This window comes from Quercus lobata, chromosome 8 (genome assembly GCF_001633185.2).
Source record: "Quercus lobata isolate SW786 chromosome 8, ValleyOak3.0 Primary Assembly, whole genome shotgun sequence".
Classification (NCBI taxonomy): Eukaryota; Viridiplantae; Streptophyta; class Magnoliopsida; order Fagales; family Fagaceae; genus Quercus; species Quercus lobata.
This window is the reverse complement of record NC_044911.1, coordinates 17,490,512-17,515,450: the sequence shown is the minus strand read 5'-3', so window position 1 is coordinate 17,515,450 and position 24,939 is coordinate 17,490,512. Positions and strand designations below refer to the sequence as shown.

Here is a 24,939-nt window from a genome sequence, read left to right as displayed (position 1 = left end):
CATGATTTTCAGCAGTTAAGCCCTCCCTGGCCTTTGATTTTCATATATACCATTCGGCTTTTATACCTATCCGGTAACCAATTTATTTTCCACCAAGAGATCCCTCTAATTAATTATGAACTCATTCAATTTATCATTTTTCAACCTACTAAACTCTAATAATTCTATTATCATGGCAAAAAAAAGTTTTGTAACTCTACTGGTTGACACTTTTAGTATTTCTAATAGAGATATTTATGATTTAAATCCCCATTTTTCCCATTGTAATTATTAAATAATAATAATAATAATAATATATCCTTTAGAAAACCCCTAAAATCATCAAATGGATTTCTTGCTCTCCTCCTCGAGGGGAAATTTAAGTTTAATATGGATGGAAGTTTCAAAGGCAATTGAATTTTGGGTAATTATAGATGCTCTATCTCTTCTATTTGCATGGTATTTAGGGTACCATAATCTCATTCTTGAGATTGATTCTACAGAAGTATTTACCATTCTTACTACCTAAATCTATCCCCCTCTCTTCACTAATTCTTTGGTTCTGAACTTCTTTTTAGAAGCTAACAAATGTACCTTCTAAAAAAATCAATAGTATTTAAAACCTATAGTGTTTGTTCATGATGATTACTCTTTATCATCAAGCCAAAATGTTAATTGGTTTTTAGTGTAAGAAGAATTGAATTACATATATCTTATTCAACGACAAAAGACTTTATCAATTGAATTATCTAAAACCTACAATGATTTAGCTATTTGAGAAATATCTATAAATGATGCTTCTTATTTAAATTGGATTTGCCCATTATCTTTGTATTGTGTTTCTATGGGAAGTCCAATAATTATCTACTCCAAGACCGGTTCTGGGTTAGGTTCAATCGGGAACCAAATCCAAAACCAGTCTAGTCAAAATTGGCAAAAAATACTCAAAAACAGAAAAAATTGATCAAGAACCGGTAAAAATAGAGAGCTACCTCTTTTCTGATTCTTTTTACCGTTCCGATTTTTAAAACTATACCAATATATATTAGACTGCTATTTAATTTAATTCTATCTTTTCTTCTTCCCCCCCCCCCCCCCCCCCCCCCCCAAAAAAAATCAATAACCAAAAAAATAAGTGTTTTAAAATAAGAACTCACTACCAATTAGATAAATCATTTCTTCTATAGCCACATAACTTGCCAAAACTTTTGTCACAACTTAACTACTTTATCATGTACAACTTAACTACTTTATCATGTGATCAACTGTGAATGATGGACAATTATTTTTCACATAAACTTACTATTTTTTTCCATCAATCATTATCAACCGTTCCAAAGTCATGGCAAGAATTATGAAACAAGAGTAGCTTCCTTACACTTAGATTACATTTGAAATATGCTTATTTTGTTGAAACTAAAAACTTTTTACTGAAAGTACTGTAGATAAAGGTAAAAATTAGTTAAAATAATACAATAAGACTCATGAATAGTACCAAAAAATACAATAAGACCCATAAACAATAACAAAAATAAACTAAATAATAAAATAAACTGACATTTTAAACCAATGTCAAACGCAACTTGAATTGAGGAGAAACAAAAGCTGTCCTTACACTCAGGTAACAAGTGTGGCCGGTTTTTGCGCAGCTACACCCTTAATAGGAAAAAGTACACTATCTCCTACAAGGTATAATTATCCCCTTAATGGAGGAAATAGTTATTGATCTTTGTTGTCTTATCAGTTGAGTGAGGCTCACCTACTCTGAGAGGGAGGCTACACGCATGCCCTACATGATATAATTTTCCACTTAATGGAGGGAATGGAATCTGATCTTCGTTGTCATATTAGTTGGCACTAAATGTAGTTGCACTAAGGGCAATAAATAATGACCTAAGCACAAGGGCAGAGATCCATGTAAGAAATTAAAGTACTTCCAAGGAAACCGATGAACTTATACTTACGAATGGAGTAAAATACTACTTAAAACAAACAAAGACTAAAAGCCTGACATAAATCAGGCACTCTAGACACAAAAATTTACATGCATTTATTTTCATACAAGCAAAATCCATTATCTACAAGAACAATGGCTCAGTCCAAAATCTGGTATCTTGATCCTCATATTCCTCCACATGGACTTTCCGACTGAGGTCCGTCCATCTTCCCACAACAGTTACTAGATGAGTTGTGGTGAAACATACAACATAACCACATTTTTGTCCCGACAAAAGCACTTGCAGCTGGAGCAAATCACACATTATGCTGAGTCTACCGCTTCAACCTGCTGTCGAGCCAGGTATTTCTCCCTTCGCTCTTTCTGAAAGATACAAGTGTAAAAGAGATAAAACAAGTTAAATAAGATGAGAATTCAAATGAACATTTATGCAACAATAGACATGACAATAGATACGAATTTGTACCCATTCATCTATTACAAGCCCTTCCCCAACAACCCGAGGTCCGGTGTCTACAGGAGGTTTCTTGCGTGTTTGTGATTCAAGAGCAGCCTCAGCTTCAGCTAATTGACGCTTCAGTTTTTCCAATGCCTAGGATGAGATTGAAAATACATACACACACAAACAATGTCATTATGTAACACTTGTTCACCACATACAGTAGTTAACAAAACAACCTTTGACTTACAGGACTATGACGCTCCACGTCTAAAAATACAACCCGCAATATTCGTTCAACAGTTACTTCATCCTTTTGTTCCTCAAACTGCGCAAAAAATGGTCAAATCAAATGACAGATCTTAGGTTAGCACCAGAAAATCTCCTGAAAGCATAAAAAAATAAAAAAAATAAAAAAAGTAAAACTACTGCAATCATGTTTAGCTCAGTTGCACACTTTTAAATTGCTAGTAGAGGCTAAATCCCACTATGTAAATTGACCAAACTGTTATTTGATCCTTTGTTCAAGAAACTGTTTGAAAAAACGGTCCAACAACAATATTTAGCTTTGCATTGCCTACAGTAATGAAAGAAAACTAGTACCACTACTACATTTATATCTAAATCTGAAGAATTTAAACATGCCATGAGGTAGAATTCCAAAGACAGAAAAGCAGTAAACATTGTGCACAAAGGAGAATCCAAAACGGGGCATTAAAACATAGACAAATTATAGGAAACTTGTTAGCAGTTGCATCTCTAACATATGGCACAGCAGAAATAATCTTTAATACTATTTTTTTTAATAGCTATATTTCTTATATATGGATTTCTTTTTTATATCATGAGCACAATTAACATTATAAAAAAAAAAATAAATAAGTATCACTTTTGACTTGGTTCCTTTGGCAATGTCTGAAAACTCTCTAGCACTACATATTTCCTATCCATAAGTATTTGGAGAAATAATTCCAGGACTCCACAATCCAATTCTGTGATCGATGATCTTTTTATTAATGATATGTGCTAATATGCAAAGATTTTGCAACAATGAATATTTAAATATAAATATCTCACTTAAGCAACATAAATAAGCATATTATCTCCCCAATTCTTGTAAGAGAAATTTATGGCTAAATCCAGTTGCCTATATCAAATAAGTTGTTTGTTTAGAATAGTAATCTCTCCCAAAATTAGTAATCTCTCTTAATTTTGAAAGAGAAATTTAGATAAGCTAATAATTTAGCAAACCTATTACGATACTCCAACGTAAGTTTTACTGAAACCATAAAGATTACTCTGTTTTTCAACAATAACACATAATTTTACATTTTAGTTCCTTATTTTATTTTCTTTCTCATCTGTCAATACCAAAAAGTATGTTTTTCCCACAAAATAGTAGACACATCAGCATTATTGCAACCAGAAGCCATTTAACATACCAGCTCAGGTACATAATCTATTCCTCCTTTGACCTTCAGACTCATGATCTTGAACTTAATCTTGCTCTTCAAGTCCAATTGCTTTTCATTGTTCTCAACATGCTCCACAAATTTGAACACTGCCCAATCAAATTCACAAGAAAGAGTGGAAGTTAGATAATATATGGGCAAGTGCAATACAAACATAAAAACAGAAACATATATAGAATATAATTATAATCCCTACCCAACCCCAGTTTCCCTACCAATACAAAAGTGAAATTCCAAACTCCAGAGCTCAAGAATAATACCTGTTGCAATAATGCTCTCTCCAGGAGCAAGGATACCACCAGGAGGACGCATATAACAGCTCTTCGGTGCCGTAGTTTGAAACTAAAGCAAGACAAACAAAACCATTAATTAGATGGCTCACTTAAAGTTATTTTAAGTGCCAAGTATTGAAAATTATTTCAAACCTCATAGAACTAAAACTACAGGTCTAAAATGCTCGATTCATAACACCACCGACATCTTGGGATGCCGCACCACATCAAAATATAGTATATGACTGTAAAACAATAACAACAACAACCAAGCCTTAGTCCCAAGATTTTGAAATCCGCTAAGGATTCACAAAAGACGAATCAGGTCGGCTGACACATTATATGATTATAATACCTCTCCAAAATTCGGCCAATCAGTATTTAAAGTACATAAAATCTAAAATACTACAAACTATCAATACCAATGTAGTGAATCACACGAAACAACATTAAAAAATAGATAAGCCAAAATAAAAAGAAACCAATACCTTACCTTAAACGCCACATGGGACCTACTGGTGTTCTTCAATCTGATCGCGCTCTTAACCTGTTTACCAGGCTCATCTTCACAAAAATACAATACCAAACACAATCAGACAACGAGAAATTCATCGAGATTCACAATTTTGAAAACTAAAAAAATTCAAAACCCAATTTTGCAAGTAACTTTTTTATTTTTTTGTTTTTGAAAAAAAGTCAAAATTGACAAAACAAAAAAAAAGTCAAGAAGGTGGAGTAAAACGACGACGTACTTGGGAAGTAGAGGTTGCTGGAAGGGTCAAGGCGAAGCCTTCGGCGAGGTGGGAGTAGCGATCGAGCAACGGACGACACCGTTTTGGGTGGCGGCTTCGGATTGGACGGCCCCTCCACGTGTCGGCCGCTCAGACTCCCGATGTTACTATGAGTAAGATTCTGTGTGGAAGATGAAGACGACGACGTATTGCCCGACTGCCAAAACGGACAGAGCCTGAACAGCTTCGTGTCAGACTGTGATTTGTGGTGGTGGTGGTGGCTGTGATCCGCTATAGCCATGGTGTGTCGCCAGAACCTTAATCGTGGCGAATCACTATTGGCGGCGCTGGTTTTCTTTTTTCTTTTTTTTTCTTTTTATAACTTTTTGTTAGTTCTTATCTCATGAAGTCTTATTAAATTCCTGGAAGTTTCGCTTCTGTTTGGGGGCGAAAATACATATATTTTTTGTGTGAAGTCTAGGACAAGTGGGAATGAGTGAATATCTTTGTTTCGGTGAGTGTGGTGTGGTGTGGACTCGAGGTTGAAAAATGAAGATGGGGAATTGGAAATTGGAAACTAGCTGTGGGCTAAATATAAAGGCGGATTTAAGAGGTGGCATTCTTCTGGAATTTATTTTGATTTGACATCCGCCCTTCCCTACTGGAATTAACCTTTTCTTTTTCATTTTATTCTATTTTTTCCAAAAGTGTACTAAATATACTTATGCTTAAATAAAAAAATAAGTGAGGAATACGAGTTGTTTTAAAATTTTGTACATAAAAGCTATAAGATAAAGAAATAGGTTATGCCAAACCAACACTTCAATTCATTTTTTATAACTCTCTAGGTATTTATATTAATCAAATTGACTCCTAAAATATATTTTAGTTACCCTTTATGAATAGAAAAATAATGTGATCATCACGTCACCTTATTAAGAAAATTCACCAATTGACTTGTTTTATTGATCACATGATAGTTACATAATTTTTCCACTAAAAAAAATAATAAAATATTACTTTATGGGTCAATTTGATATATAAAGTTTAAGAGTTATAAATAATAATTGAGTAATTTCAGTTAACTCAATTGATAAAACATTTTAAGTTTAATTTCTACTTAGGGCAAGACTTAAGTACAGTACTTAAGTGCTATTCTTTAAATTCCTTTTTTAAGATTCTGCCATGTGGATTTTTGCACATAGAATGAAAGTGTATTTTTTAGTTAAGTAATCACATGGTTAAATCTTAAAAGAGAAACATAAAGAACAGTACCTAAGGTAGTGTACTTTCTACTTATACCATTCTCATTTATACCAAAATATCATTTGATTTCCAAATATGATAATAAAAAGCAATTATCAATGGTGAAATTTGAAACTATTTTTAAAAGAAAATTAAAAAAAAAAAAAAGTTAAAATCTAAGGATTTTTAAAAGAAAAAAAAAAAAGTTAAAATCTAAGGACTTCATTTTATTATTATTATTATTTTTGCAACTAACTCAAAAGCCAGTGTTATTATTACATTAATTTAAGCCTAATATGGGGTTTCAGATTGTACTTTGGGACTCGGAAGTCATTAACTCAGGTTTTAAGGGCGAATAGATGTCATAGGTACAAGTAGTTGCGAACATGATTAAAGAGGCTGCATGAGACACGATTCTGTGAAATATAGCGAATCTCATATACGGGGCGTATAAGGCACTTCCAATCAGTGTGCGACAGAATGTGATATGTTCAATGGAGTTTGCCTTTTGGTTGGAAAGTGGTGTCACGCGCAACAGTGATAGAGTGAAAGAAGCTGTAACGGCATATTTTGTTTCATTTAATTTAGTAGATGTATTTGGTTTGATGATGTAACGGCAATCTTTTCTTGAGTTGAAGGGCACGGTGTTCAATGATGGGTTTATGGATTAGGTAAGATGTTCGTACGGCATTTACAATGGTCGGTTTGGTTTGTTGGTAAGGTTTGGTAAGGGGGGGTTAGGAATTAATTAGGTGAATAATGCCCTTCAATGTGTGAATTCAGTGGATATGAAACCAATTTTGGCTGAGTGGGGCTTAATAAAATAATACTTAACAAAAACAAGGATTAATAAAATTAAAAAATAAAAATAAAATTGTGGTAATAAATTACTAGTTAGTTAATTATTATTACACATAGTTAGTTTACTGTATACATTGATAGTGTTTTTTGAAAATTCGATTTTAGCTATAATTGTAAAGGGTCACTTTTACTAGTGCCTTTAAACATTTGTTAAAAAATTATTTTAAGAAATTTTTATTACTATTTGCATCAAATAAAATAAAAAAATGTGTCAAAAAGTCAATTGTCTTTTTCGTATCTTATAAAAAGTTTTTAAAAATATTTTTTTGAACCAACATCCTTTGAGCATTATTAACTTTTCCCATTATAAAATAGTGAAATCATATTTTTGAAACATGATGATTTTAGCAAGTGTGTATGGACACACTACTCTTACTTGTTAAACCCTTTTTTTTTTCTTGAAAAAGGAAGCACTATTAACTTAGAAAGGCAAATGTCTTTTCTAAAGATGCTTTGGAAATCAATTTCCACCTACTCATTTAAGATTGAGTTTTTTTTTTTTTTTTTTTTTTTTTCACATTGAAAAAGTCTAAGATCACGCCAAAAACAATATAATTTATACCATAGTTGTCTACATGATAGACTCTAAATGTTAAAGGAAAAAATTGTAGGTACATATAAAAGTGATAAACAATCAATTACAATCTAATATATAAGATAATTGTGGCAATTTATATGGTATTATAAGTTATAATTGTCTTTGACATTAGTGGTGAAAGTAAAATTGTTCATATTTGGAACAGGCCTTTTGCCATTTATTGGGAGATTTAGACATTTTTGGTGATATCTTGTATGTTTGTTACTTTGTTTCGTCCAGCTTTGTTGTCTTGTCTTCCAATCTAGTGGTAGGTTCTGATGTAAATATGCATGGGGTGCTTAAAGTCCAAACACAAGGGGAGACATTGTTCAAAATTTAAATTAAATTATAGCTAGTTGGTTGGATTTTAGGAGTATTAAAAAAAATAATCATGTTAATGAGTACACTTAGAATAATTATTAATAAATTATTTTTAAAAAGTTCGACACTATTTTCTTTAAAAAAAATATATAAAATCATTAAAAAATTAATTAATTTTTTATTATCTCATAAAAAAAATTAAAAAAAATTTCCTAAATCAATATCAATAATCATTAACTTATCCCCTACCAAAAACAAATTAATTATACAGAGATATTGATTCACTTTCAATATCGAAGTTAACGTGGTTAGATTCCTTGCAACGTGGTAGCTTGTGGCAGTGGTACTAATGTACTACAAATAATAATAATAATAATAATAAAAACAATAATAATAATAATAATAATAATAATAATAATAGATTCTCAAAAAACAATAATAATAACAATAATAATAATAATAGATTCTCAACAAATTTTGTACATAAAAGCTGTTAGATAAAAAAATAAGTTATGTCAAACCGACATTTCAATTCATTTTTTATAACTCTCTAGGTTTTTATATTAATCAAATTGATTCCTAAAATATATTTTAGTTACCACTTATGAATAGAAAAATAATGTGATCATCACGTGACCTTATTAAGAAAATTCACCAATTGATTTGTTTTATTGATCACATGATAGTTACATAATTTTTCCACAAATATATATATAAATATATATATATATATATATATTGTAAGAACTCAATTTGTAACGACCCCAAAATGGTATTAGGTTCGCACGATAAGGGTCCAAACAATATAATTTGTAAAGCGTGGGCTGAAAGGCTAGGCCTTGGTCACCGGACGGTGGGTAGTCATGGTACTCATAGTGGACGCATAGAGATGAGCTGAGGCTATCCGTGGATCTTGTCCATGAAACTTAATGTTCTTATTCTTTCTTTCCCTTTTCTAGGCACCCTGGTTTCAGGCCCCCTTTTTTTGGTGCAAAAGCCTTTACATTATATAGCCCTTCTCGGTTGATCCTGACCCTTCATCTGTTGGTCAGGCAGGTACCTACTCGAGTACCTGTCCCATCAGCCGCTTCCCCCTACTTTCTGTTAGTTGCAATAACCGAAACCACACTGTTCAGGAGTCTTTTCCCATCAATATGGTTATGATGTTTGTTGGCGCATTCAATGCGGAGGTGACGTCTTTTCTTTGAACCACTCCCACTCTGTACCCTCATGTGGGTCCCATTCTACTCGTCTTTTCTTCTGGGGGCGCTTTGGAGGCTACCTTTGACGACATGTCGCTTTTCCCTTTTAAATCTTGGGATGCCGAGGACAGGGTCATCCTCGGCTGCATCTCTAGGTTATTTGGTCTTTCACTACTTGTCCTCGACAACTACTTTCCTCTGCACGAGCCCTGTGTCCTAATGGAAAGTGGGCTGGGTTATAAGTTCTCTGGCCCCACTTATATATATATATATATATATATATTATTTTATGGGTCAATTTGATATATAAAGTTTAAGAGTTATAAATAATAATAGAGTGATTTCAGTTAACTTAACTGATAAAGTATCTTGAGTTTAATTTCTACTTAGGGCAAGACTTAGGTACAGTACTTAAAAAAATAAATTATGCCAAACCGACACTTCAATTCATTTTTTATAACTCTCTAGGTTTTTATATTAATCAAATTGACTCCTAAAATATATTTTAGTTACTCCTTATGAATAGAAAAATAATGTGATCATCACGTGACCTTATTAAGAAAATTCACCTATTGATTTGTTTTATTGATCACATGATAGTTACATAATTTTTCCACAAAATATATATATATATATATATATTATTTTATGGGTCAATTTGATATATAAAGTTTAAGAGTTATAAATAATAATTGAGTGATTTTAATTAACTCAATTGATAAAGTATCTTGAGTTTAATTTCTACTTAGGCAAAACTTTTTTTTTTTTTTTTTTGAGAAACACTTAGGCAAAACTTAGGTATAGTACTTAAGTGCTATTCTTCAAGTTCCCTTTTTAAGATTTTGTCATGTGAATTTTTGCACATAGGATAAAAGTGTATTTTTTAGTTAAGTAATCACATGGTTAAATCTTAAAAAGGGAACTTAAAGAACCGCACCTAAAATACTGTACTTAAATTTTGTCATTCTACTTATACCATTCTCATTTATACCAAAATATCATTTGATTTCCAAATATGATAATAAAAAGCAATTATCAATGGTGAAATTTGAAACTATTTTTAAAAGAAAATAAAAATAAAAATAAAAAGTTAAAATCTAAGGATTTTTAAAAGAAAAGAAAAAAAGTTAAAATCTAAGGACTTTATTTATTTATTTTTGCAACTAACTCAAAAGCCAGTGTTATTATTACATTAATTTAAGCCTAATATGGGGTTTCAGATTGTACTTTGGGACTCGGAAAAAAAAATAATAACAATAATAATAATAATAATAGATTCTCAAATAATAATAATAATAATAATAAACACTGACTGTAGACGTGGATGCCAATTGTCACCAATCCAATTGACCAAAATTCCTTACTCGGAAAATGAAACAGAAAACAAGGTCTTAATCATAACATCTTTCTTTCTACATGCATTGATAAATGACAACGTTGATAACTAAATAACTTAATGCCAATTATCATCTTGTGTTTTGATAATCGGTGTGGTTGAAAACTTTGTAGCCGTTTATATACAGGGCGTAACTTTAAACAAACTTATTTTCTAATATCTAATCCATTATCCCTTGTTACCCAAAACAAAAAAAAAAAACAACACAAACCTTTGAGACAACAATTGATGTTTTTCTTAAACTAAGGCCTAGTAGTAGTAGTGACATTTTGATTAAGATAAATGCTGGTGAATAATGACAACTGATGTTCTCATTTCAATTAAGTTGGGAAAATAAGGGTCCATTTGGTACGTGTGTTTAAACAACAGTTTTCAGTATTTTTTGGAAATATGTATAGCTAAAAAATTGTATGAAAATATGTGTAATGTTATTTAAAAACTGAAAACATGTGTTTAAACACATATACCAAACAGGCTAAGTTTTTTATAGCGGAGAGTTTAACTTAGAAGAGATTATTTAAATTGGAATATTGTGCCTATGGTCGATCAAATTATAATTTTTAGTTATAAATATGGTGAGATTTAAAATTAATTATAACATCCCTTTTATGATAATTATTCATGAGTATTCAACCAAGAAACCAATCGTATTTTTTAAAAATCATTAGTCATTTTATTTCATGATAAAAAACTTTAACAATTGAATTGAAATAAATTATAAATTTTGTTTTGGGGAGGGGGGGTTGGAACATAATACAAGAGCAAAAGTGGGATTGGAGATCAGCCAAGTCAAACCCCTAAAGGCTGATTGGAAATTTAGAGTAGTCACAACTGCTTTTATTTCATTCACAACCACCCACTCAGTATTTTATGTGATGTGGCATGTCCCCAAAAAGGATGTCCCAATCACCATTTAGAAATGTGTCCCAACCTGGCAAGATTGGAAAATGAAAAATTACGTCATCTAAAAGCACGATGGGCAGGTAATAATGCCATAAGAGATCTAAAAGCGTGCCAATTGTGGCTATAGTATCTTTTTCAACGTCAGAGGGGTGTATGAAATTCTAGCCATGAAAAATATTATCCGAAATCTTATCTCATCCACCACCATTACATACTTAACCATCGGAGTGCTCATTTACTACCCATTGAAATGTTTTCGTGCTCTTTGTGTGCAAGGGTTTGTTGTAGTAAAATGCATTTGTGAGAGCTTCCATCAACAACCCTTCCTAATTTTGTCCCACCTGCAAACCTTCTATATGAAATGAAATATTAATCATAATTATAAGTCTCTTAGCTCAAGTGATACATTTTTCTTTCCTGCGTGTGTTATGGGCTTAAATTTCACTCCACAATTTACCTCTCTCTCTCTCTCTCTCATTCTTGTAAAAATTTAACTACTGTTCAGTATAAAGAAAATAACAATCCTAAAATCAAGTGACTTGCTTGTTGAGCTCTGGACCCATGAAGATAGGTTGGTACCGATGGCGAGAAAGTAGAGAGCTAATGACATGGGAGTACTATAACACTAGTATCTTGTTATCATTATATTTGATAAAAATCAAAGGTTTAAAAAAATTATTACTTCACGTAAGTTACACCATGTTTAACTCTTTTTTTGAGAAGGTACACCATGCCTAACTTGAATAATTGAACCTCTCTCTCTCTCATATATATATATATATATATATATATATATTAATCTCTGTGTGTGTGGTAATACTATTGGTTCGTATAAATAAAAGCCAAATATATAAAACCTAGCTATGACATTTGCTGAGATAGGATAATTGTACAAACAAATACCCAGGATAAAAATGACCATTTCAATCTAATTGTAAGACAAGTATTTAATTTCTTACTACTAAAAAGCATAGTGTTAATTTGGAAATTGTAATTGTAATGATCATATCTTGTTCGTTGTTATAAAATATTCGAATAAGTGTGAGTTCTAATTAGTTTAACTAATAAAATTTCTAATAATCGAATAAAAGATGTGAAGTTGAATCTTATTGACACCAAAAATTAACCGATTAGTATCTTGAAACAAATATAAAAATTAATAAGCATGGAGTAGATGTTATATATTCTTATTTTTAAAAATATTAAAAAAAAAAAAAAAAAAAAACCTAATCATCTCTCTTATAAAAAAAAGCTTCAAAGTAAATTCACGTTTTAGTGTGTGTTCTGTATAGTTGTCAAATCGTGAATTGTACCGTGAATCAATTTTTGATTTTTCTATATCATGTATCATATCGATTCGTGTATCGTAAGATATACAAACACCTAATAAAATTAGAAATAATTATAAATATACATATATAAAAGGTACATTCATTATAAATTCAAAATATATTCAACTAATGACCAATTTAATCATTATTTATGTAATAAAATTTAACAAAACTAGCTAAATAAATCAAATTAACTTATGTTTATAACATGCACATTCAAATTGATTAAACTCAGAAGTAATACATGATATATGAACCAAAATAATAATATATTTTCATTATCTTGGCTAATCAACTCCATCTAAGTCAATGTTATTATCATGTTTAGTAGCTTGCAAAATTATTTTTTCATAGACATTTTCTTTATTATTATCAACATTTACTCTCTTTCTTTTTTTTCTTTTTCTTTTTTGGTTTTTTTCTTGGCATTCTAGCCTTTTAGACTCAAAATAATAATAACAAATTAAAAAATAATTATATTTTCATTTAATACATTATTAATAGCATAGAAAATAAATTTGCCCATATGAAAGTGAGTATTATGAGTATAGTCTAAATTTTGTAGGAGAAAGAGAAGGGAGGAAAAAAACTCATAGACTTGCTATTTCATTAGACTCAATTAAGTTTCCCAATAATTTTATACTAACAAAGTCTAACAACTTGTTTAAATCAAATAAAACCACAAATTTTAACAAAAAAACCCATTTTAAACCCACATGTCTATGTATCGTATGATACATATGATTCACCGATACAATACGATTCATACAATACACACCAATGTATCGGACGATTCATGAGTACTTACGATACGCCCTTATGATACGAAACTTTTTGTACACGATATGTATCGTGTATCGTACGATACTAACAACTATGGTGTTTAGCATGGCTTAAAAAGCCAACTTATTTTACTATTCAACTTATTTTTGCTACTATTTATGGATCCCACTGCATTTTTTGGTACTATTCATGGATTCTACTATACTATTTCAGCTACTTTTATCTTTATTTACAGTACTTTCAGTAAAAAGTTTTCAATTTTAGCTAAATAAACTATTCCCAAACGGAAACGGACCCTTACTCTGGCCAAACACAATTGAAATTCAAATACATAATGTGAAATCTCATTCAAAGTTTATTGACTTTTCATGGTTCTCTTTTGATTGAATTTTTACATAATTAATTGTTTAATGGAATTGCAATCATCCTTTTGTATTGTTTATCATTCTTAATTTGACAATCATCTTTTGGGATTGTTCATTAATGATACCAGAAAAAGATACCCCAACTCTTGAAATTTTTTTTTTAATAAAACAAATCTGAATTCTTGAATCTTTAATTTGACCATCATTTTTTGGATTTTTTAATTCTTATTGTACTAATACCAACTCTTGAATTCTAATTTGACTTGAAGCAATCAATAAACTCAACCAACAAGTAAAGGGGAGCAGACTCCTTTGGTATTGATTTGAAATTGAGAAGAAATTTATTCAAACCCATATAACCAAATTCATGATGGTCTTATCCCCTTACGCTACGCTATGGCCCTCACATAATAGTAGCAATTTTTTTGATATATTTATAAAAAAAGATTTTGGTTTTCTTGAGAAGATTTTTATTTTTCATAACTGAATGGAAATGCTCTAATGCCTGTGTGTTGTGACTGCTCTCCACAAGTATATAATAGTTTATTTGTGATTTTGTCTTCCAAGTCCAAAAAAAAAAAAAAAAACCTACGAAGTTCCTATAGATTCCAATTAGCTTAATTTATAATAAAAAATTGTTATTGAATAAGAGATATGAATTTAATCCCTACTTATATTAAAATAATAATAATAATTACTGCTTTAATTTGATGAAAAAAATAAATTATTAAGAATAGACACTATAATTTGAAACTATCTCTGATAAAAATTACACGGTTCCAAAAACAAGAAAAATAACTTATTAATTGTGTTCATTCATAAATAAGGAAATGGGGGAAAAAAGAAATTTATAAAATTTAAAAAAGAAAAAAAGGAAGATGAAAAAATGGAGCAAAATAGCTCTAATTTAGATTAGTCATTAGACTCATTATATGCTAAAGTTTAATATAAGCCTAGAATTACACTCATTGGTCATTGCAGACTACTTCTATGACAAACATATCTTCTTCTTCTGTTTTTTTTTTTTTTTTTTTTTTGCCTAGAATTACACTCATTGGTCATTGCATACTACTTCTATGACAAACATAAAAAAAAAAAAAAAAAAAACATTTTTTTTTTTTAATTACGTATCTCCATATTTCACAAAAAGGTATATAAAAAACTAGAAAATAAAAATTAATTGGGTCCCCAGCAAATCAAGTGCAAGAGATTCTCAGCCTTCTCTTTCCTCCTCTTCTCATCAAGTTTCATCCTCTGTGCCTGAGTCAAACCCCCAGCTATTTGCCATAACTTGTTTCCGTTATTATTGTTTGCAGATTCTGCCACAACATTTGTCTTCGGCTGAACAGCCTTGAATGCCAACTCATACTTGCACACCTTACTATTACGACCCATCTCGCTTTCACTTTCTCTCTCAATTACTTCACTGAAATATGACAGAGGAGTAGAAGAAAGATATAAAGTTTGGTTTAAGGTGGTAGTTCTTGAAATTTGTTGATCGCTTAGAAAAGGTTGTTTTGCCTAGTAAACACTGCCAGTTTGGTTCATAAATATATAGGGCCATAGGGGAATGAATAAAGTGGGCTGGAAGCCTGGAATTAAATTTGCTAGAGTATTCTTGGCAGGTGGTTTTGTGAGAAACTGGGGTTGATTTCTTTGGATTTTTCACGGCTCCCAGATTTCTGGCAGTGGTTTTCCAAATTCCAGGGCGGTTTACTTTTGTTTGGTTTCTTAGTTCTTAATTAGTGGAAGCACGTGATTACGAGTGCTCTTATTTTAATTAATTTGGTGATTTAGCTTAAGCATTCATTCCAAAAATTAAGAATAAAAAATTAAGAAAACACTCTTTTTCTTAGAAACACTCTTTTTTTCTCAAACATCACTTTTCAATTTTCCACTTGATAATCTTAGGAAACAACCGCACACTCACAGGCCCATATAAAATCAGGGAACAAATCTCAGCAAACCAACACACAAGTCTAGAAAATCATGATCAAGAAATAGAGTTCATCCAAGAATTTACTCATTTTTCCCACCACACCATGACATCACCATCCATATCACCATTTGTGAAACTCATCTACAAAATCAATGAAACCCCCCAGAGCACAAACCTCGGCCTCCGCAGCCTTGGAAGCATTATTCACAAGCAAGTTGCACGCTGATATAATCCATATTATTTTATGTAATTTTTGGATTCTTAAAAAAGATTATTTTTAAAGTTTTTTTAGGCTATATAATTGATGCGGCACAATTAAATGACATGACATTTTTTATTGGATCAACTATCGCATGTGAAACCCTTGGGGGTAATGGCTTGGAATTTTACACGCCCGTTCAAACGCTAAACCTCTCCCTATGCTGTAGTATGGGGATCTTGATGCAGGGCTTTATCCGGTAACACTTCCCTGTGCATTTTCAAAAAAAGACCATCGCATGTGGAGTATTTAAGGTATATTTGATTGGAGATGAAATAGGAAGGATGAAAAATAATGGAAAAAAAATATGAGAAAAAATAGGTTTTGTTATTGTTTGATAAGGAGAAAAAGGAAGAAAATTTTTTAGTGGATCCAAGCATTTTCTTCCCTAGCCCAACAAAAACTCATCTTTCCAAATTGGAGAGAAAACAAGAGTGGAAACTCCAATTCTCAAGTAATGACTAAACCTACCCCACACAACATGTCCATTTTACTAAATTTGTGTTAGGGGAATGGATCATAGGTAATGTTAGGGGAATGGATCATAATTTTGAAATTTGAGGAACAACATCAAGATTACGTCAAATTTTAAATTTGTAATTTACAATTAAATTCAATTTTTAATTGATATGACATTTTTTGCTAACTAAGCAAGTTAAACATTTGCTTTTAATTACGCCCTTTAATGTGACACAAGAATTTTGTCAACCACATTAGTAAATTCTACAAGCGAGATGATAGTAAAATGTGAATGAACATGTTTTAAAGGATTAAGGATTAAGGATTAAATTTTTTTTAGGATCAAAGTGAAAAGTGAAAACACCCAAAAAATGGAGGATGAAAAACATAAAGCCTAAAACCAAGTGGATTGGAATTAAATTTCCTTAAAAAAAAATATGTGCAATGAAATAAGAGCACATATTTGGGATTACACACACTCTACTGATAGTACAAAGAAATTTAAAATTTGATTGTGCTCGGACCCCAACAGCTCAAGTCCATGATTTTTTTCATTGACTCCTCCATTGATCGTTTCTTCTTATCAGAAACTGCAGAGGAAGATGTGGCAGAGGCTTCCTTGGCTTGATAATATGATTTATCGTTCTTGGTACATTGTTGCGGTGATCTAATTGGATAATTCCAACTACAATCACCTTGTTCATTCAAAGTTGAACTCATGCTTGTTGTGCTCTCTAGTAATTTAGAAAAAAAAAATGAGATGTAGTTTGATGGGTTAAAGACTTAAAAGAGAGTTATGAGAAGTTGGGATTTCGATTTACTGGTGTTAGGGAGTTGAGGTGGTTTTTCTTATATAGCAGTGTGGAATTTGAATGTGCTACAAAACCACAGGCGTTCGTTATTACCTCGATGTAAAACCACAGGCAATTGAGTCCTGCTTTGGAGTCTTTGGAGAATACTACTGGAATAGTCTTTGGAGTCTTTTGGGTGAGTTTGGTTCAGTTTTTAAAAATTGAGTTTTTTGAAAAAGTGAAGTTTTTAAAAAGTGTTTTATGAAAAAGTATTTTTTGTAAAAATTCAGTGTTTGGTAAAAAATATTAAAAAATGCTTTTTCAAAAAGCTGAGTGTTCGGCTAGAACTTATAAAAGTGGTAGTTTGAGTTGTAAATTACCAAAAAATGACAATATATATAAGAGAGTTTATTTCATAATTAAATCAACTACTTAATAATACTTACTAAAAAAACTACTTAATAATAATAATAACAACAACAATAATAATTTATTGTTAACTAAAATTTGTTGTAAAAATATTTTTACAATATTTTCACAACAAATCATACATGGTAAGTTGTCACTGATTTTAATTTGAACACACCACTTAAATTATTTTTTCCACTAGTATTAGCTAGTAACAACCCACCACTTAAGATTTATTGTGAAAATAGTATGAAAATATTATAGTAGCATTTCTTAATTTTATTTTTCTCTTTATCTCTTTTTCTTTCATCCACACATTTATTTTTATATATTTTTTCATCTTTTTTTCTCCTCCACACACGTGTATTCTTTACTTCTCCATATCTCCACTTTTGACTTTTCTTTATACTTTTCTTTTTCACCAGAACACACCAGAAGATCAAGCTTCTAGAATTTGTCCACTCTCATTCCAGAACATACCATTTCTTTTTTCTCTTTCTCTACTTACCTCCACACATTCAGTCACACAACCTACACCCACGCACTTCTTCATCTTGATCTTCACAAGTAATTTGGGAAGAAGATGAAGAAGAAAGAAGAAAGAAGAAAGAAGAAGAAGACGAAGAAGATTGATTCGGATCAGTTAAGAGAAACATTTACCTGCAGCAGCACGGTCCGGATTGTGTAGCAGCACGGAGGAGAGGCTTGTTCTTGAAGATGAGATGAGAGGAAGCCGTGACTTTCTAGCTACAGACCTTGATTTATCAAAGGGCAAAATTGGGTTTTCAATCAAAATGGTTGGGCAATTTGGTAATTGAAGAGAGCTTCTCAATGGTAACATTTATCAACGCGCGTTAGCTTTTGTAAAAGCTTGTCAGAGCTGTGTTGTGTCAAAGCCACGTTTGTTCACATTTCAAAAAGCCACGTTTTAGAAAAAGCAGGAAGTTTGAGTCTTACCAAACGGGCAGATAGAAAAAATGGTTTGAAAAAGCACTTTTTGCACTTCAAAAGTGCAAACAAACGGGCACTTTGTCTTTGTCGTTGTTTAATGTTATTTGATGAAGCCGAAAATGTACCTCGTCAATATGTTCCTCATCAGTGAAATGGACAATCTTCGAGACCTGTTGTCAAGACAAGAAGAAAGCAAAGGAATGTCTTCGCCGGCGTGAGGCCAGTTGAGAATACTCCGATGGTTAAGTCAGATTACGTACTTCCAAAATAAACTTTCTCACAGTTCTTTCTCTCTAGTAATTTTACCTGTCTCGTACCTTAGAGCTGGGATCACCTTTTATAGCTTTCTTCAGGTTGGTGCAATTATGTTCATTAAATGCTGGGTTGAGCGTTTTTCTCCTGACCGTTGCATTTAATGGGTAATGATAATCTCAGTTAAGGCACAACAAATAACCGTTGTGCCGTTATTGCTTTTGTAACTATCTCGGTGTAGTTATGGATTGCCAGTTGCCCAGCTAGCATTTATATGTGCTATCAATGTGTGCACGCATGCCTTTGATTGTGTCGGCGGGGTCTTGCCCCTACGTTTGTCTCTACAAAGGACGCAATTGTGATCATTGCTCTTACAAACGACCTATCATGGATGTTCGTCAGTTGCCCCCCCATTCCGTGGTCGTCATGAGTTTGGACGATCTTAGGAATGTGATTGGACGCGATGATCTAGTTTTCTGCAATTTTCGAAATCCATCATTCTGGTTTGAATGTGAAGTGACTGCTCCTTCAGGAAATGGGCATGTGTTGGTTCTCGATTGGGGGTGCGTGCGAAGTTACATCGGTTTTGGCACGCTTTAATTTTGGGTTTTCCTTTTTAGAGAAAACCATTCCCCTACCTTCGCTCTATTTTGCCTGGATTTTGAAGCGCCAAGTGATCTTCATCTTCAAAATCTCTAGTAAGGTTTCTTCACTTTTCGTTTTAATGGTTGGTTTTAAGCATCTCAGTCAAGAGTGCCCCTCGATCTCTTTTTTCTTTGCCAAGTTGGGAGTCTTCCTTGAGCACTCTTCTAGTCGACGTCCTCAGTTAGGTCTGTTTGTGTCCCGTAGTTCTGCTATTAGGCCCGTTTTGTTCACCCTCTATCCCCTAATCCGTCAATCTTTAGTTAAGTATTACTTAGAGATGGACCTTGTCAAGTATAGGGTAGATGATGTCAGGTCTAGTGAGTTGGAGACCGGTTTGTCTTCCAATGCTGAGTCTTTAAACCAAGTTGTTGACACCGTAGTCTCCAAATTGCCTTCAACCTCAACCTCGCGGCCTTTGCATGCTCTTTCTGAGTTTTGTTCCCTCAAAGAAAGCCATTTGAAAGGTTACAGGAAGAGGTTCCAGTTCCCTAAAGGAACTTCCGTCAGATTGCCCCGTTTGGGTGAAAAGGCTTGTAATTTCGCCCACGGGGAAGTGTGTTTTTATGAGGCCAACTTCCTGTGCGGTCTTCGTTTTCCCGTTCATCCCTTCATCATGCAAGTGTTGGACGAGTTTCAAATCGCTCCAGGTCAACTTGTCCCCAATGCTTGGAGGATGATTATTAGTTGTATGTCTATTTGGTTGTATGCCTGTGACGGGGTGATGATAACCCTGAATGAGTTTTTGTATTTGTACCGTTTAAAAGCTTTAACCCACTATGGCTATTTTGAACTCCTGCCGTGGGATAGGAAGTTTAGGATAGTTAGGGGTTTTCCCTTTTCTTTCCATGATTAGAAATCACGATATTTCTTTGTCTCAGGTAAAGGTTGGGAAACTCTGTCTGATGACTTCTGGGGAGAAGTCCCCAGATTACTACGAAAATGGGAAGTCCTAGCCCTTGGTGTGTGTCTCCATCATTCTTCCTTGCTTCTTTTCATTGTTTGGGTTCTTCGTTTGATGAATCTCTTTTTCTGATCCACTGCAGCTCTTGATCGACCTGACTTAGAAGACCAATATCGTCATCGTGTTCACGCTGTGCTTGCTTACGCTTGTGAAGTGGACGACTTTGACGATTTTGTTAATCCTCGTCAGTTATACGCCTGCTGCTTAGGTCCAGAGCCTTTGAGATACGTGTTAAAGAAGATTCGTCGAGAGGAAAAGAGTAAGATCTTGTCTGTCCTTAGCCTTTTCAATTTTGTTGCTTTCCTTAACTTTGTCGTCACTCTTGCTAACTTCGTCACTTTTTTCTAACTTCGTCTATTACTTGTTTGGCCTTGGTTTCCCTCTATCTCTTTAAAAAAAAAAGAAAAAAGAAATGGCAACTATATATAGTAAAGATAAGTATGCTCGTATTAAGGACTTAAAGAACGAACCTCTGGCTAAGTTGACATCTGATTCGAAGAAAAGAAAGTTTGGTGATGAAAAGGTTGATGCTGCCCCTTCTCCAACTGTTAATGTAGCTCCTCCTTCTCCAACCCCCTCACTGGAGGTGACTGCTGTAACTCCCCCACTCACTCAAAGGGGAAGAGCAAGATTGGGATGAGTGTGTGGGACGACCCTACTACTGCCCTAGGTCGTGCGCACAATGTTATCACCAATGACGAGCTAAAGGGCTTGTTGTCTATTCCTTCTCATGAGCTCGTCAGTCGACATATACACAAATTTATGTAGGTAAGCAACTCTGCTCTTCTAGTGTCGCTTTTGGATTTTGTCTTGAACACAAGTGTAACTTTTCTTTTTTCTATTTACTCCAATCAAGTCCTTGGGGAATCGTTGCGCATTACTGCAGACTATCTGAATACAGAGAAGAAGGTCGTGGTGGCCACATCGAAGGCAGAATCTGTGGAGGTTGAATGCTCTCAATTGAAGAAGGACTTGACCACTACTATGAATGAGAAGAACGAGGCGAACCAGAAGATAAAGGAGCTGATAGAAGCCCTTCGTGTGGAGAAGGCTTTGGTCGTCTAGAAAGACGAAGAGATTCAGGCGGCTCTTTTGAAGACTGACCAGGAAAGGGCCAAGGTCATCAAGAAGTTCAAAGGGTTAGAAGAATTTTCAGACCTCCAGTTCATACAGTACTTCAAGGGGTTTGAGCTCTTGCACAGATGGACGATGAAGCACCATAGCACGGCAGTAGACTTTTCCAACTTAGATTTTGAGAAGATTGATACCGAGATTCTTGAGGACAAGTCTAAGGAACCAGAGAGGGATAAGTCTGGCATTCCAGAAAAAGATAAAGCAACTGATGGCAAAAACATGGACAAATCCTCTACCCCTCCTTCTTAATTTATCATCGTTTCCTTTTTTTTTTTCTTCTTATATTTGGAAAACAATAGTTACCCCCTTGTTTTGAGGTTTTATATTTTTGATGACGAACAGCTGCCTCCTTGTCTTTGAGGCTTTCAACTTTTTTGAAATGACGGGTTTCCCCTCGGTTTTGGGGCCGTCTTACAAACTGCTTATGACTTTTGTGCTTAGAATTATAACCTTGCTTGCTGAATTCTTCTGTTGATGATGTTCCTAAGGTTTTTCATAGATTATGTTTGCCCCCATAGCTCTGATTCTTGTTTGTGTTGATGGAGTATTTGCTCTTTCGTTTTGGACTTAGCATTTCCCTAGCTAGCTTTGATGAGGTCTTTGCTCTTGTGATTCACACGCATAGCTTTTATTGCTTAAGTTAGAATTTAACCTTGCCAATCGTGTTAACGGGATTTTCTTTTTTACCCTTGTGATCTAAACTTAGAGGTTTTGTCACTTAGGTTGGGTTTTAATCTCGTCATTCATATTGATGGGATTTCTCATCCTTGTGATTCAAACTTAGAGTTTTTACCACTTTCACTGGACTCTAATCTCGTCATTCTCATTGACTGGATTTTTTATCCTTGTGATTTGAACTTAGAGTTTTTATCACTTAGATCAGATTTTAATCTCGTTAGTCATATTGACGGGATTTTTTACCCTTGTGATTTAAACTTAGAGTTTTTATCACTTAAATTGGATTTTAATCTCGTCATTCATATTGACGGGATTTTTTACCCTTGTGATTTAAACTTAGAGTTTTTATCACTTAAATTGGATTTTAATCTCGTCATTCTCATTGACTGGATTTTTTATCCTTGTGATTTAAACTTAGAGTTTTTATCACTTAAATTTGGATTTTAATCTCGCCATTCTCATTGATGGGATTTTTTATCCTTGTGATTTAAACTTAGAGTTTTTATCACTTTCATTGGATTTTTATCCTCGTCATTCATATTGATGGGAATTTCTATCCTTAACTTTAGGGAGCCCTTCCGTGAAATGTTACTGTTTTGATCATTTGAAAGGAAATGATTTTGCAAACGCTTGGCCTATTTTATTCATCCTTGCTTATAAAAAGGGAATTACAAGGAAACACAACAAGTGCTAAAGATAAAATATTAGAAGGAAATGAAACATATGCATAATGAAAGTACAAATACGAAATGAAAATCAATGTCTCGCTTATCTGTGAGTGGATAAACGAGATTTTCCAAATCTTGGAACTTATTAAGGCTAAGGCTTTGCTCCTTTACTGATAGCACTTCTTAAGATTTTCAGCATTCCATGGACAAGGTAAAGCCTTTCCTTCTGTGTCTTCCAGGTAGTAGTTACCCCTTCTTGAGTAACAGACGACCTTGTATGGGCCTTCCCAGTTGGGGCTTAGTTTTCCGTCGTTTGGATCCTTGGTGGCTTGTGAAACCTTTCGCAGGACCATATCTCTTGGGTTGAATCGCTTTAGCTTGACCCTCTGGTTGTAATACCTTATCATCCTTTCCTAATATAGGGCCATTCTCTGCGCATCATCATCTCTGACTTCGGGTAAACAATCCAAGGCTAACTTGAGACCTTCGTCATTACTTTGCTTGTCGTACCACACTTTCCTAATGCTTGATACTCCAATCTCCACAGGGACCACTGCTTCTGTTCCAAAAGTCATCTTGAAAGGAGTCTCGCCCTTCAGGGTTCTTACCGTCGTTCTGTAGGCCCACAAAACTCCTAAGAGCTCGTCAGGCCATGCCCCCTTTGCCCCCTTAAGTCAGGTTTTGATTAGTTTGAGCAAAGTCTAATTTATAACTTTTGTCTAGCCATTGGCCTGTGGGTGACTAGGTGAAGAGTAATGGTTCTTTATACCCAATTCTCTGCAGAAATCTCTGAATTTTCTGTTGTCAAATTGTCGACCATTGTCAGAGATGATGATGCGAGGGATTCCAAACCGACAAACAAGATTCTTCCACACGAAGTGCTGTATCTTCGCCTCTGTTATGACTGCAAGAGGTTTTGTTTCCACCCACTTCGTAAAATAATCAATAGAAATGACCAAAAACTTTACCTGTTTCTTACCACGAGGTAGGGGGCCTATTATGTCGATTCCCTATGTGGAGAATGGCCAGGGTGAAGTTATGCTCATCAAATGCTTTACTGGGACATGCTGCACATTTCCAAATTGTTGGCATTTGTCGCACTTCTGGACGACCTAAGCTGCATCCTTCTGCATTGTTGGCCAAAAGTACCCTACGCGAACAACCTGATCGACGAGTAAGCGTGGTCTAGAATGATTCCCGCACACTCCTTCATGGATCTCCCTTAGAACATATTCAGCATCTTCTAGGCCAAGGCACTTCAAGTAGGGCTGAAAGAATCCCCTTTTGTACAGCTCGTCATTCAAGATTGTAAACTTGGACGACCTAATCTTGACTTTTTGAGCTTCGGCTGGGTCTGACGGAAGACTACCATCCTTGATGTAAGTGACTATTGGATCCATCCAGCTTTTTCCTGACAGTACACAACTCACTTCAAGTCCTTCGATGCTTGGGAGATACTACACCTCCACTAACAAATTAAGTTATCTCTCGCTGGTCTCTGATGATGCCAGTCTGGCAACCTCATCTGCTTCAGAATTTTCTTCTCGGGGTACCTGGGTTATCTTGAAATCATCAAAGTTAGAAATTAACTGACTAGTCAGCGCTAAGTACCTCTTCATTCTATCCTCCTTAGCCTCGTATTCACTATTCATCTATCCGGTCACGAGTTTTGAATCAGAGTTCAACTTCAGGTTTCTCACTCCCAGAGCCTTTACCACCCATAGGCCCGTCAAGACGGCTTCATATTTTGCTTCATTATTCATCGTTGGGAATTGGAGTTTTACCCCATATTTGAGGATGTCTTTTTCAGGGGAGAAGAGAATCACACCTACTCCGCCTATGCCAGATGCCGCTGAGCGGTCTATGTACATCATCCAGTACCCTGATTCTGGATCTTGCTCGGCCGTAGTGAATTCAGCGACAAAATCTGCCAGTGCTTGGGCCTTGATTGTTGTCCTAG

At 33.8% G+C, this 24,939-nt stretch overlaps 2 protein-coding genes across 2 annotated transcripts; both read right to left on the bottom strand.

The window, feature by feature from the left end:
• Positions 1-1,830: 1,830 nt before the first annotated feature.
• On the bottom strand, positions 1,831-5,427 carry LOC115957477 (vesicle-associated protein 4-1-like). Its single transcript, XM_031075722.1, has 7 exons — positions 4,872-5,427; positions 4,613-4,683; positions 4,108-4,189; positions 3,818-3,936; positions 2,626-2,703; positions 2,403-2,528; positions 1,831-2,299 (listed from the first exon to the last, which is right to left on the bottom strand). Exons 1-7 carry the CDS (start codon positions 5,149-5,151, stop codon positions 2,240-2,242), a joined length of 816 nt encoding a protein of 271 aa, XP_030931582.1. The 5' UTR covers positions 5,152-5,427; the 3' UTR covers positions 1,831-2,239.
• An 18,271-nt stretch (positions 5,428-23,698) lies between these two features.
• LOC115956520 lies at positions 23,699-24,379 on the bottom strand. The gene is made up of 2 exons (XM_031074872.1): positions 24,143-24,379; positions 23,699-23,908 (listed from the first exon to the last, which is right to left on the bottom strand). Exons 1-2 carry the CDS (start codon positions 24,377-24,379, stop codon positions 23,699-23,701), a joined length of 447 nt encoding a protein of 148 aa, XP_030930732.1.
• Positions 24,380-24,939: the final 560 nt, after the last annotated feature.